Source organism: Sus scrofa, chromosome 1, assembly GCF_000003025.6.
Source record: "Sus scrofa isolate TJ Tabasco breed Duroc chromosome 1, Sscrofa11.1, whole genome shotgun sequence".
NCBI lineage: Eukaryota > Metazoa > Chordata > Mammalia > Artiodactyla > Suidae > Sus > Sus scrofa.
The window spans coordinates 25,939,837-25,955,040 of record NC_010443.5 but is presented as its reverse complement, the minus strand read 5'-3'; the positions used below and the strand labels follow the sequence as shown (position 1 = coordinate 25,955,040).

At 41.0% G+C, this 15,204-nt stretch overlaps 1 protein-coding gene across 8 annotated transcripts in view; it reads right to left on the bottom strand.

The window, feature by feature from the left end:
• NHSL1 (NHS like 1) overlaps positions 1-15,204 on the bottom strand; it is a 324,553-nt gene that overhangs the window by 33,066 nt on the left and 276,283 nt on the right. For all 8 annotated transcript variants that reach the window (XM_021087407.1, XM_005659173.3, XM_005659175.3 and 5 more), the window contains one exon: positions 5,652-5,779. Coding sequence is in view for 6 of the 8 variants with exons in the window: in XM_005659173.3 (XP_005659230.1) it covers positions 5,652-5,779 (128 nt within the window). In the remaining 2 variants the exon portion in view is untranslated. The remainder of the gene's footprint in view (positions 1-5,651; positions 5,780-15,204) is intronic.

Genomic DNA, 15,204 nt, shown 5'->3' with positions numbered 1-15,204 from the left:
TACGATCAAAACCAGCACGCCTTTGAGAGTGAAAGGGGTGCTTCTGATAAGTACACAGCAGCTGTAAACCAGGACTGTCCTGGGCAAAACCAGAACACGTGGTTCATGACTCTTTACAGGTGAGGAAACAGACACTCGCAAAGAGAAGCAATTTGCCAAGGTGACTGGCTTCAACAGGTGGAAAGCCTTCCCCAGACCAGTGCTACCAAGCAGCACCTTGTACGAGCCTCCTACACATGCAGGTACAGAGTAAAGCTGCTGTCTTTTTGGGTCTCCAAAGTCCTCCCCTGCAACTGAAACATCTCTTATCAGGAAAGACACAAACAGAACTCCCGAGATGCCGGTTCTGAGTAAAACAGAAACTAGCCAAGAAAATTTCAGTTTCTATCAATTAAAGCCAATCATTTACTGTCATAATCCCAGTCTTATTTATCTTGTTTGGGGGTGAACTTTACACAGGAGATTGAGTAACTCATGATGGATATCCTTTCTGCTGAGACAATGGGGCCTCTATGAATGTTTCCCTGATTCAGTGAATGGGTCATCACACATAACCTCCAACAATGGCAGGTGGAGAAATGCCCTCTCAGCTCCCAGGAGGTAGTCTGTCATCTACAACTGAATTTCCTGCAAATACCTGAATAACTAGTATCTGGTACACACTGCAAACTGAAAGAACCAAAAAAAACCAAGACTAGAACAGTATTAAAGCAGCGACTTACTTGTGGTTTTCACAGTCAAATTAAAAGGTAGTTTATGAGATTTCTGAACCCTTTCGCAGACAGCATTTTTTATGTCCCCATGTTTGATATGTAGATGATATACATAACATGTATAGCTGGAAATATTTCAATTTCTTTTCTTGCTACACTACATCACTATTTTGAAAGATATATACATATATATCTCCATATATACATATATATATGGATATCATTAGCAAAATAGCTTTCATCACACCATAAACACAAGTCCTGCTTGGGAAATGTTTTGCATTAGGATAATTATTCCGGAGTGATTAGCCAGAATAAATAACCAGACTGAATGTCCCCTAGGTTCTCTCTCTGTTTTAGCATATATGTTCTCAACCTCTGCCTTATTAGCAATTCTCATTTTAGGAGAGTGCTTCTATCCTAAACACATAATAGATGCTTAATTATTTGTTGAATGAAAATTAGATGCTTTTCATTTTAATTTTCACTTTCTTTTTTAATGGCTGCACCTGTGGCATATAGAAGTTCCTAGGCTAGGGATCAAATTGGAGTTGCAGCTGCAGGCCTACACCACAGCCACTGCAACGCTGGATCCAAGCCATATCTGCAATCCACACCATGGCTTGCAGCAGTGTCGGATACTTAACCCATTGAGCAAGGCCAGGGATTGAACCCGCCTCCTCATTTATGGACACTGTGTCGGATTTTTAAACTGCTGAACCACAAGGGGAACTGCAATTCGGTGCAAGTTTTGAAAAAATTTCTCTTCCCCCCACATTTTTTTTTTTTTTTTGGCTGCACCCAAGGCATGTGGAAGTTCCTGGACCAGGGATCGAACCCTGCCATAGCAGTGACTGGCGCTGATGCAGTGACAACCCTGGATCCTTAACTTGCTGTGCCACAGGAGAACTCTCAAATTTCTCTTTTATTTTACATGGAAATCAGTCTGTTAATATTCCCCGTTTAGAAGTTCTATTGGAGTCAGGAGTTCCTGTTGTGGCTCAGCAGAAACAAATCTGACTAGCATTCATGAGGGCGCAGGTTCAATACCTGGCCTCTCAGTGGGTTAAAGGATTTGGCACTGCCAAGAGCTGTGGTGTAGGCCGACAGCTACAGCTCCTGATTTGACCCCTAACTTGGGAACCTCCATATGCTAGGGGTGCGGCCCTAAAAAAAAGTAAAAGAAAAAAAAAAGTTCTAGAGTCAGATTTGATGCTTTAATTAAATTAGAAAATGAGTTTCAACATTAGCTTTATATCTTCCATTAAACAAAAGACGACATATTGGATTTTTGCTCCTAATCATAAAATCTTCCACTTAAAAAATATTAGTGATTTCCTATTAGCTACACAATAAAAGCTAACTCTTAAACAACAAGGTCTTAATGTACAGCACAGGCAACCATGGGCAATGTCCTGAGATAAACCATAATGGAAAAGAATATTAAAAAATGTGTATATGTATAAATGACTCACCTTGCTGTACAGCAGAAATGAACGTAAAACACTGTAAATCAACTACAGTTGAAAAAAAAACCTAACTCCTTTCCTTTTACTTGTAACTTCTTTCACTCGGCATTGTAAAGCCAAGTAACTTCTTTTAGTTGGCATTGCTCCTCTGTAATCTTACCTGAGACTTCCTCCACCACCACCCCTGTTACCACTTTTGGTGAAGTCAATATCAACACAGCTGTTCCATCTAACACTTGCTCCAATCCTTCACAACCTTCCCTCCAATGTGCCCCAGCCACCCACCCTCAGGGACATCCACAGGACTCAGCTGCTACATTAATACCTGGATTGAAGTTTTGGAGGTGGTTCAGTAGTTGTTACTCCTACAGAATTTGCTGAAAGTGTGAGAAAAAGAAAAGAATCAAGAATGTGCCCAATAGTTTTGACTTACGCAACTGGTAGAATGGAGGTGTGATTTACTGAGATGGGGAAAACTGCAAGAAGTAGGTATCTGGGGGGATGAAGGATGTAAGGATTGTTTATTTGGATTTGGCTAAGTTTGAGGTAGCTCTCAGACATTAAGAGGAGATGAGTGGTAAGCAGGTAAGTGTATGCGCGTGGATTAGAGACATACATTTAGAAAACTTCAATGCTTAGAATTTAAAGTCATGGGACTCAATGAAATCACCCAAAGAGGGAGTCTTCACTGAAGAGCAGAAGTATAAGTCTGAGCCCTATGGTTCCAGCAACAATTCAATGTTTAAAAGAACTTCCAATGAATGACAGAGAAGCAATGGCTAATGAGAAAGGAGGAAAGCCAGGACTGTGCGGTGTCATGAAAGCCATGTACAAAAAGTGCTTTAGATAGAAAAGAATAATAAATTATTTCCAATGCTGCCAAAAGGCTGAATACGAGGAGGTCTGAGATTAACTGGCAAGGGAGAGGCGATGGGGGGCTTAACCCAAGTGGTTTCAGTAATGTGCTAGAAATATAGGTTTGTTTGGAGGGGGTTCAAAGGAGATTGCACAGAAAAGCAATCTGGACAGTTCTTTGAGAAGTTCTGTTATAAAGAAGAACTGAAAACTGGCAGAATTTGGAAGAGGACAAAAGGTCAAAGGAGGGTTTCTTCAAGATGAAAGAAAATATAGCATGCTTGGCTAAGGAAGGTTATGATGCAATAAAAAGAGAAAATCGACTTCTCCAGGAAATTGGCAGGAGAGGGGTCAGCAGAGTTGAATGTGTGTGCAAACAAGTGAATATAATGGTAGCCCATGTAACATAAACTGGGAAAGAATGACATTACATGAAGAAGGTAGGGTCAATGGATTAGAATTCCTTGTGGGGTCAAATATTTTTTGTAATGCAATTCTTCTAGAGGGATTAAGCTGGGACAATAATATGACTCTTTTTCTTTTCTTTCTTTCTTTTTTTCTTTTTAGAGCCACACCCATGGTATATGGAAGTTCCCAGCCTAGGGGTCAAACCAGAGCTACAGCTGCTGGCCTACACTACAGCCACAGCAACACAGGATCCGGACCTCGTCTGTGACCTATACCATGCTCACGGCAATGCCGGTTCCTTAATCTACTGAGTGGGGGCAGGGGATCAAACCCGCATCCTCATGGATGCAAGTCAGATTCATTTATGATGTGCCACAACAGGAATTCCCTGATTTTCTGTTCCTCAAACTGCACTAAGTTCTGTAGGATCCATTTTCAAAATAAACCTAGAATCTCCACCACTTTGTCACATTAGGGTCCCGTCCCTAACATCTATCTCCTGCCAGCACTATGGCAATAGCCTGTTGACTTGCCTCTACTTTCATTTTCAATTCCCTATGGCTTTATCCTCATTCAGTGGCCACAGCAACTACATTCAGTAGTAAATCAGGTCATGCTACTTTCCTCCTCAAGGGTGAGGATTTTTCTTCTTTGCTTCATTGTTGACACTGCCAGCACCTAGCATATTCTCTGGCACAAGGTAGATATTTAGTAACTACCTGTTTTAAAAATGAATTATAGGAGTTCCCATGGTGGCGCAGTGGTTAACGAATCCAACTAGGAACCATGAGGTTGCGGGTTTGGTCCCTGGCCTTTCTCAGTGGGTTAAGGATCCGGTGTTGCCGTGAGCTGTGGTGTAGGCTGCAGACACGGCACAGGTCCTGCGTTATTGTAGCTCTGGCGTAGGCCGGTGGCTACAGTTCCGATTTGACCCCTGCCTGGGAACTTCCATATGCCGAGGGAGCGGCCCAAGAAATGGCAAAAAGACAAAAAAAAAAGATTTATAATTCTCTGTTTAAAGTAGTGAGGTGATGGATGTCTTAATCTGATTGTGATGGTCATGTCACAAAGCTCACATACATCAAACCATCACATAATTTGATGTGTCAACTGCACAGCAATAAAGCTGAAAAAATTAATCAAAACTCTCACCATGTAATTCATCTTCTGATTTTAATTTTCCTTACTCATGCCAACAAAAGAAAAGTAAGCTTTTAAGATTGCAGACCAGATCAATTCTGAAAGAGGTGCTTTTTTGATTATAATAAAAGAGCTTCTTTGTATAGATCTTCCTCAGCTTATGATGGGACTTCGTCTGATAAACCCATCATAAGTTGAAAACATCCTAAGTAAAAAATGTATGTAATACACTAACCTACCAAACATTGTGGCTTACTCCAGCGTACCTTAAACATGCTCAGAACACTGAACATCAGCCTGCAGTTAGGCAAAATCATCTACTACAAAGCCTATTTTATAATAAAGTGTTTAATAGCTCATGCAATTTATTGAATACTATATTAAAATCAATATATGGATTATGTTCCTTTAATGAATTCCTTGGATCCTCAACTTATTTATTTACTTATTGGGGTGGCGGGGGGTACACCCACGGTAACTAGGTGGAAGCTCCTAGGCCAGAGATTGAGCCTACGCCACAGCAGTGACCATACTGGATCCTTAACCAGTAAGCCACCAGGGAACTTCCATGAACTAACTTCCATTAGATTAATTTCAGACTTAGAGAAAAGCGGCAAAGAGAGTATTGAGAATTCCTTATGTACCTTTCACCCAGTTTTCCCTAATATTCACATGCTACATAGTGATGGTACATGTGCCAAAACTAAGAAATTAACATGGGATAATTCTATTAACTAAAAAATAGACTTTATTCTGATTTCATTAATTTTTCCAATTCATGTCCTTTTTCTGTTCTGGGATCTAATCCAGGAGCCACACTGAATGTAAAAGGCTTACCGTTTGGAGTTCGTGTGTGGCACAGCGGAAACGAAACCGACTAGGAACCATGAGGTTGCAGGTCCGATCCCTGGCCTCGCCTAGTGGGTTAAGGATCCGGCGTTGCTGTGGCTCTGGCGTAGGCTGGCAGCTGTAGCTCTGATTAGACCCCTAGCCTGGGGACCTCCATATGCCACAGGTTCGGCCCTGAAAAGATAAAAGACAATAAAAATAAAAACAAAAGGCTGACCTTTTGATCTGTTTCTTCATCCTCATCTTGATAGTCATCACAGAGTGGACCAGAGTTGGCTGCGAAGGTGGGTCCCTGGGAGTAGTACTGAGAACTCCGGTAGCCATCACGCCGCAACTTGTCACATTCTGTAGGGGTACAGGCCAGGGAGGGGAGAAAGGACATTAAGAACCAGAATTTGCTTATTCCCCTCTTTTTTACGTTTTCTAGTAATATTTCTGCAAGTACAATAAGATTTCAAAATGATGATGATAATGATGATAAAAGAACTGTGAATTAGTAAAGCAGCTACACACACTACATGCCATATTAATATACTTTAAAGGGCTTACCTTGACACCTCACCACAACCATCTGAGTCAACCTTAGGATAATTAAATTATTTGCTTTGTAATGTTATGCAAGTAAGCCTTGGACTCAGAATTTGAACCAGAGTTTTACTTACTCGAATTTTTGACACATAACAATTGATTACGTAATCCCACATCAAAAAAACACAAGCAATTCTCATGCCAGCCTTGTTTTTTAGACTCATCAGCTGGAAATAACAAGAGAAATCATGGATTCCAATGCCCTCATTTCGTTTTTACTTTTCAATTTAACTTTAGATGCCAACCGGCCTATAATCACTGTGGGGAGTGGAGCACGAAGCCGGGTGGCAGTCTGCAATGTCTTCCATTCCCAGAGGGAGGCCTGGCATCTTGTGTGAAGGTAAGTAGCAGCCCTGGGTCATAGGGGGCCTGGGGCCCTATGAGGGGGACAAGTACAGCAAGAAGAATTCTAATGGTTTTTTTGTGTTGTTTTGTTTTGTCTTTTTAGGCTGCAGGTGCAGCATATGGAAGTTCCCAGGCTAAGGGTCGCACTGGAGCTGCAGCTGACAGTCTAGGCCACAGCTACAGCAACATGGGATCCGAGCTATGTCTGCACCCTACACCGCAGCCCACGGCAATGCCGGATCCTTAACCCACTGAGTGAGGCCAGGGATCGAACCTGCATCCTCATGGATACTAGTAGGGTTCATTACCACTGAGCCACAACAAGAACTCCCTAATGGCTTTTTAAAGCCCCAAGAGCTCTCCTATTACCCAGACACCTCAGAGGAGCATTTGTCTTGCAAAAGGATTCCCAGAGGATATCCTTTAAATATCCAGCTTGCTAAAGGAGGGTTTGGTTTTGGAAAAGTTTCCTCTGGCACAGTTTTGCAAAACTATGCACCTAGTGTAGCTTCAGAGTTTCCTTCCAACGCTAGGATCTATGCTGCTTCTTCTTCAAAGAGGAAATGAGTAGTCACTTTAATGTAGGGATGAAAATTCTGCAACCAGAGAATAAAACAGCACTCTCCTTTCACCTCACAGTGGGAATGGAGAAAGTTTCCAATCCAGAAATAGAAATCATTTTTTAAAATAGATTTTAATTTTTTAAAAAATCCCATGGAAATAGTCAATGGACTCTTTTAGAATGCCAAACTAAAGTGCTTAGGTCGTCATAAGACAGCTAAATACTGCTACTTCAGGTGGTTCTAGGCTACATAATGTGTGGGCTGGGCTGGCAACCACTGCTAATAATGGGGAAAAAATTTTTAAAAATTTCTGAAACTTCCAGAAGACATATTTTTTTAAAGGAGCACTTACTGATATTAGTTTAACCCTTTTCAGTGAGAAATATTTTCACATTTTCTCCAATATTTGACAATTTCTATATAAAAATAAATAGTACAATCAGACTCTATGCTCTCATTCTACAGAGATGTTACCTAAAACATAGTGACTAGTTTTCAAATGGTGTTCTGTGCAGAGATCTGGGATTCTGTAAGAATTTGATTTGATCTTACTTTAAAGCTAAGATAAAAAATAACACTCAATTCCAGAGTTCTACATGTCATAAACTTGTATTGCTAAGTTAACTTTTCCATAGTCCTATAAAACTGAAGTCTCCTAAGGGTTCAGGGTGAACCCTGTAAAACAAACCAATAAAAACCATTACCACTTGCAGCTACTTATCACGTAATTCAGGGCTTTCAAATAGTTGCCAAACAAAACAAAATAGAAAGTGAGGGCCAAGGCCCTTTTAGACTAAGTCCTTTTCTTGTTAAAAATAGTCCTTTTCTCCTCATTCATTGACCTTATGATAAGTCTGAAATTATAAAATTTTATAACATAAAAAACCTATTTTAGGTATCAGGTACCATGTAAGAGTGTGTTTGAAAAAGATTCCTCTGCAAGGCACGGGTGGGCTAGATCATCTGTAAGGGTGATATTGGTTCTGATATTCTTGGCAATCATACTAAAAATATCCAAACGCAATCATCAAAAAGACGAGTGTTGGCAAGGATGTGAAGAAAGGTGGACCCCATGCTATATGGGTTGAAATGTAAATTGGTGCAGCCATTATGGAAAACAGTATGGAGGTTCCTCAAGAAATTTAAAAATAGGAGTTCCCGTCGTGGCGCAGCAGAAATGAATCCGACTAGGAACCATAAGGTTGCAGGTTCGATCCCTGGCCTCGCACAGTGGGTTACGGATCCAGCGTTGCTGTGAGCTGTGGTGTAGGTCGGCAGCTACAGCTCTGATTAGACCCCTAGCCTGGGAACCTCCATAGGCTGAGGGTGCGGCCCTAGAAAAGGCAAAAAGACCAAAAAAAAAAAATTTAGAAATAGAACTGGCATGTGATCCAGCAATTCCACTTCTAGGTATTTAACTGAAGAAAACAAAAACACTAATTCAAAAAGATAAACGTGGAGTTCCCGTCGTGGCGCAGTGGTTAACGAATTCGACTAGGAACCATGAGGTTGCGGGTTCAATCCCTGCCCTTGCTCAGTGGGTTAACGATCCGGCGTTGCCGTGAGCTGTGGTGTAGGTTGCAGACTCGGCTCGGATCCCGCGTTGCTGTGGCCCTGGCGTAGGCCACAGGCTACAGCTCCAATTCGACCCCTAGCCTGGGAACCTCCATATGCTGCGGGAACAGCCCAAAGAAATAGCAAAAAAAAAAAAAAAAAAAAAAAAAAGATAAATGTACTCCAGTGTTCACTCTAGCATTATTTCCAATAACAAAGATAAAGAAGTAACCTAAGTGTCCATCCATAAATAGATGAGTGGATAGAGAAGATGTAGTGTATGTATATAAACACACACACACACACACACACACGGGAATATTGCTCAAAGATAAAAAACAATGAAATCTTGTCATTTCCAACAACATGAATGGATCTAGAAGGTATTACACGAAGTGAAATATATCAGACAAAGACAAATACTATAATACTACATGTGGAATCTAAGAAACAAAACAAGCAAACCAGAAACAGGCTTATCGATACAGAGAGCAAAGGGGCAGTTGCCAGAGGGGAGGGTAGTGGACATTAGGCAAAATATGTGAAGGCGATTAAGAGATACAAACTTTCATTTATAAAATTAGTAAGTCACAGAGATGGAATACAGCCTAAGGAATAGAGTCAAGGACACTGTAATAATTTCGTGTGGTGGCAGATAGTTACTAGATTTATCATGATCATTTCATAACGTATCTAAATGTCAAACCAGTTTGTTGTACACCTGAAAGGATACTGTGTGTCAATGATACTTCAATTTAAGATTTTAAATTAATTAAAATTATTAAATTTAACTATTATTACAAATTCAAAAATTTAAATAGCCAAATGATTTGACACGTTAAACCTTCAAAGATCAAGATATTGCAAAATTATTATCCATACATTAAAAGCAACACAGGCTGGCAATTAATTAGTATTTCCAGTGTACACCACTTTTTAAACCTACTTGAAAGACAATGCCCTTTTTTCCCACTGTGATTAAGTTTATGCCACAAAAATGCTTAAATAGTAGTATAACAAACAGTAGCATATCAAATGAAACACGATGCTGGGTCTAAGATTAAACCAGGCCAAACGAATTTAGGGCAGACATCCAATTTTTTTTACTCTTATCAAATTTCTGCAATCTAGTAAACTCATCAAATTCCATTGTCATTTATTTTATTCCAACTCTAGGGGAAATCTAGGAAAATTTCCTCTTGTCAAGGTGCAACGGCTCTCAGTTTTTAAAACTAAGGCTTTGTTCATTAAAAACTGAGTTTACTGTCTGTGGAGTGTACTAGCCATCGTGAATCAACAAAGACTTCTCAAACACTAAACTGATGGTGACAGCAAGCAAAGCATAATTTAAAGCCAGGTTATGCCAGGAACCACCAGTGGGAAATAAGATACTTAATGTAATCAAAGCTCTATCTTTAACACATACTCCTCTTGCAACAGAAATTTAGAGTAAAACCAGGCTATTGTTCCCACAGTATTGCTCAGATAAAGGTGTCACTGTTCGCTCTGTCCTCTGGTTTCCCAGCCACGAATTTCCTCCTCCCTTTCATGTCAAACTATTTTCTTTCGTGCAAGAACAATGGACAAGCATCTCCTGGTAGACCAAAGTTTGAAATATAGAAGCAGAAAAAATGTCATTAAACTAGATGGTTATCTCAGCATCTCGTGAATTCAATACTGTTCTGTCCTCCAAACCTTCACATATTAAACTATTCTTTAGACTTGCTCTTTTAATATTTTAGATATATTGAGAGAGCCTGCTGCAAGATGATTTAAAGAGTTATCTTCAAAATCATTTTCTCTACTGCAAGAACTTGATGAATTTCCACTCTCTATGTTTTGCTCCTAAATGCATTATATCAGTGACAGTGAGCTAGAACATACAGCAGTTGCAGACAGTTCCAAACTCTCCGTGGCTTAGCATAATGAGAAGATTCGTTCCTGCACATTCTCCCAGTCCAGGCAGAGCTAGCAGTGGGCTGTGGGGTGGACCAGGCAGAGGGAAGACCATCCTCAAGTTATGTGTGGATCGTCACACAGCTACACTAGGAGAGCGTGCTGCGTTTCACACTGGCTCTTGGAACTTCTGCCAGAAGCGACCAGGGTCTACTGCCCTCTGATTTCTTTGGACAAAACAAGCCACATGGCCAAACCTAATTTCAGAAGGGACAAGGAAGGGCAACTCTACCTCATAAGCAAAGGGGGAAATAAGATTCTCCCAAATCAGCTCTAGTGACGCTTCCAAACAGAGGGAGAACACTGGGTCTATGATGCCCAGGTTCTTGTCACCCATTCTCCCCACACTTACTAAGTGTTCATTTCCAATCCTTCTTGACTGAGGTTGAGACGCCTTCAGTGTGGACTTGGCAGTGAAAAGCTGCCCTTCTGTGTGTTAGTCACAGGAGGTTAACCATGGGGAGGAGCCACACAGAGGAGCAGCTGAGGGTCTGGAATCCAGACAAACCAGGCACCGCTACCTCCGCGTTGAGACCCAGGGGGACAGCATTTTAACCTCCTGGAAAGGTGCTCCACCTCGAAGGTTGGCACAATGCTCCTTCTGGGAAGCAGTCATGAGACTCAGTCAACAAATATTCCCAAGTGCTCAGCCCTCTAAGGCAAGAGACTAGGTCAGGGTGTGCCAGGACTTTGCCCAGGACCCTCCACCGGGAGGGTGCTCCCCCAAAGGGCATTGCTGTCAGAATTTACCATGTAAACCGTTAACTACCTCAAACTCTTCCACTTTTAAAAGCCAGCAAGCAATTCCAAGACTTGCTTGGCTACACAGTTCTTTAAGATTTAACAGTTTTACCAAGCTGTTGGCTACATCTTTCCCAAAACATCATGAGATGGAATTTCTTTTCCTAAGTGAGTACGACACTCATAAGGGGATTCTCTTCCTGTCACTGGTCTGAACATTTATTTCTAACTCCTCTCCAACCACAATAGAGCACAAATACCTGAAAGGATCTAACTACAACATTTATAAAGTTGTCACCTAATCAGTTTCATGTAACATGAAACCTTATACTGGAAGAGTATCTGCCAGGTGCTTGGTAAATGTATTTGATATATTGTAACTGCTAAAGCAAGGGGAGAAAAGGAACAAGGTTCTTTGATCTGAAAGTATGTGTTTGGTTGACCTTGCCTGGGAAAAGAGGTGCTGAAGGCCTAACCTCTGGTACTTCTGAACGTGACCTTATTTGGAAGTAGTCTTTCCAGGTGCAATCATGTTAAAATGAGATCATCACGGTGGACCCTAATCCAATATGACTGACGTCCTTATGAGAAAACCGAGATACCGGGACCACTTGAAGACATAGAGACATGCGGAAGATACCATGTGATGACAGAGGCAGAAGTTGGAGTTACACCGCCAGGAGCCAGAGACCACCTGGATGACCAGAAGCTGGATAACGGCAAAGAGGGGTAGGCTGAAGGGAGCATGGCCCTGTCAACACCTTCATTGCAGACTTCTGGGCTCCAGAACTGTAAGGCGATATCTCTCTTGCTTTAAATCACCCACATTGTGGTACTGTGTCGTTGGCAGCCCTAGGAAATTAACACAGTGTAGAACCAGGAGATGCTAAGATGTGGACGATATAAAAATCTTCAAAGAAATGGGGCAAGGGGGTGCTTTTGGCAGGAACCTTAGCACATCATGGAAAGAAGCTATGACAGGAAATGGGTAGCTGGAGATGTCTCTTTGGCTACTGAAAAGCTGTGCCACTCTAGGCAAGAGACATCTGCCAGCCTCAGGACCAATCTCTAAGACCTCAAGAAAAGTTACCCTTTGTAGCGGGGAAAGGCAAGATGTGAAAACAACTCTCATCGGACATACAGAAACTACTGCATAGTAATAATATTAACTTGGATTGAGGGGCCCCTACTAATGAGCCACTGTTCTAAGCACTTTCCATACAGCAAATCATTTACTCTTCACAATGACCCTAAGACATGAAGATAATAATTATCCACATTTTACATACAAAAACCTTGAGACACAAAAACTTGCTCCCAGAGTTCCCTCATGGCTCAGCAGGTTAAGGATCTGGCATTTTCACTGCTGTGGCTCTGGTTACTGCTGTGGCACAGGTTCGATCCCTGGCCTGGGGACTTCCACATGCCACAGGCATGGCCCAAAAAAAGAAAAACAAAACTTGCTCCAAGTGGTGAAGCCCCTTTTAGAATCTGGGTGCTCTGGCCCCAAAGCTGGTGTTCTTTCCTGAGAGTAACAACTTACTAATGATGGGAAGGGACCCTCCTCCACCTCTCTCTGCAGAATTATGTAGAAAAGAACATTAACTTTCATCTAGCAAAGAAATACATTCACTTTTGGGTGCCTTTAAACCTTTTCCTAGAAAGAAAAGATGTTAAACTACTTCTATTATAGTTTTTCCCCTATGCTTAGATTTCTATAACAACAACAAAAATATGAGTATAAAATGAAAACGTTCATCTTAAAGAATGCTGGCATTTAGGGTCTACTAAAATTAAAATTAGAGATAGACTCTTGGTAGGTAAAAATACTATATATCTCATATGGGTAATGAAAATATTAGCAGATTCAACATTAAGATGAAAAAGAAAATCCTTTGATTCTTTCCAGAAATTACTTTATCAATTCATGAATTTAAATTAATTATACATAGTAATATATAATGTATCTTACCATCACCAGTTTCTAAACCCTCTTACAGATGATGGCATCCAGGGTCTACTGGCCAGCAGTGGCAGCCACCACGCTTGCAGGGAACCCAACTCACTATGCTACTTTAAGACAGTTTAATTAAAATGCCACCCCGGAGTTCCCGTCGTGGCGCAGTGGTTAACGAATCCGACTAGGAACCATGAGGTTGCGGGTTTGGTCCCTGCCCTTGCTCAGCGGGTTAACGATCCGGCGTTGCCGTGAGCTGTGGTGTAGGTTGCAGACGCGGCTCGGATCCCAGCATTGCTGTGGCTCTGGCATAGGCCGGTGGCTACAGCTCCGATTCGACCCCTAGACTGAGAACCTCCATATGCCGCGGGAGCGGCCCAAGAAATAGCAACAACAACAAAAGACAAAAGACAAAAATAAATAAATAAATAAATAAAATAAAATAAAATAAAATGCCACCCCCCCTTTGAGGGGTACTTCAAATTCTCTTTCCCACAAAGCCTTCCCTAGTTACCCCAACCTTCTATGCTAGCCTGCACCCTTCAATATTATAAACCAGAGGATCTAATGCACACTTCATTAGATCCTCTGCTGCGCCTCACACAGTATAAAGGTTCAGCTGATGTTTTCAGTGGAAGAATAGCAAAGAAAAGGGTTAAGAAGGTATAGTAGCAATTACTGCCAAAAAGGCAGGATCACAGTTAGAAGAAGTCATTAGCCCCTAAGACAAGTCTCTTTTCTCAGTTTCTTCTGTTTCAGGATGCTAGAGCAAAGCATCCCCACCCCACATTTATCTGCTAAATCACAAATGTTTATGAAGCATCTACCACCTGCCAAGTGCTGTTACAGGCAGAGGGGATTCTACAGTGAACAGAACAATCAAAACGTCCTGTCTTTATAGAGCTTGTGCTCTAAGAGGATGCAGACAACAAACAGAAAAAGAAGAGTCAACTACACAGCATAGGATGGAAGATCCTAAGTGCTAAGAGAATGAAGCAAGGAAGGGCATAGGAAGTGGTGTGGAGGCAGGCCTCTCCGGATGAAGAGAGAAAGAGAAAGAGCTGGAGGGAAAAGTGATCTGGGCTGAGAGAAGAGGAAGGACAGCAGGAGATGGTTAAATTTTGATTAGGGCCTTGGAGGTTCCTGTAAAGACTCAGGAGGGTAGCCTCTGGAGACTTCCAGCAGGGAAGTGACATAATCTCATTTGCACTAAACATCTTCTCCCTGTCTGTTTCCTTCCTGGAGATGCTAGGACTCAGCCTAACAGTACTCAAATGAATTCCAAATAAACCACAAGCATCTTAATGTTACCTGTACAAGGAAAAAGTAAATCACCTAGTGATTCTAGTAAAAATACATCAGCATTTTACCATTCATTGGTATAATTCATAATTGATTTTTTCATATTTATAATTCCATGAGAGAAAGCATATGATGCAGTGAAGTTTCCTGAATTTACTATAATAATTTTAAAGTGTACTCTTAGAGACAAAGTTTTTAAATTAAATAAATGCTAATTCTGACTTGCTTAAATGAAAGACAGAAGGAAAAGGAGGAGACAGAAGAGACAGAATTGGATGCAAAGCGGGAATAAAGAAGGATGTGTATTCTATTCCTTAAAGGAAATGACATGGTAGGATGAGTGGGGGCCAAAAGGGAAAAGGTGAGGTTTGCTGACTTGTCAGCTTGTCTAAGTGAGAAGAGAAAGGACAATAAAGGAAGTATTTAAAAATAAGCACTGTTGCATTAAAAGCCAGAAGGATCAGTTAAGAAGACTATTTTTGTCATTTTTCAGCTTGTATGGATAGTGGTGGGATTTACACGTATGAACTGTTAGGAAAGTTTTGAAACATTTAGGTTAAGTAGCACAATGATGGTACTTCCCAACAATACAACATTTTAAACATACAATACAACATTTTAAACATACAATTTGAATGTGGTTTCTTTTTAACAGTATTAAATCTTTCATAATCCTCCTCCTATAATTCAAGGTCATTAACAATTGGGAGGACTCCAGTTCCAAAGTTAATTATAAACAATGGTCATGATGTACTGCTTCAGTG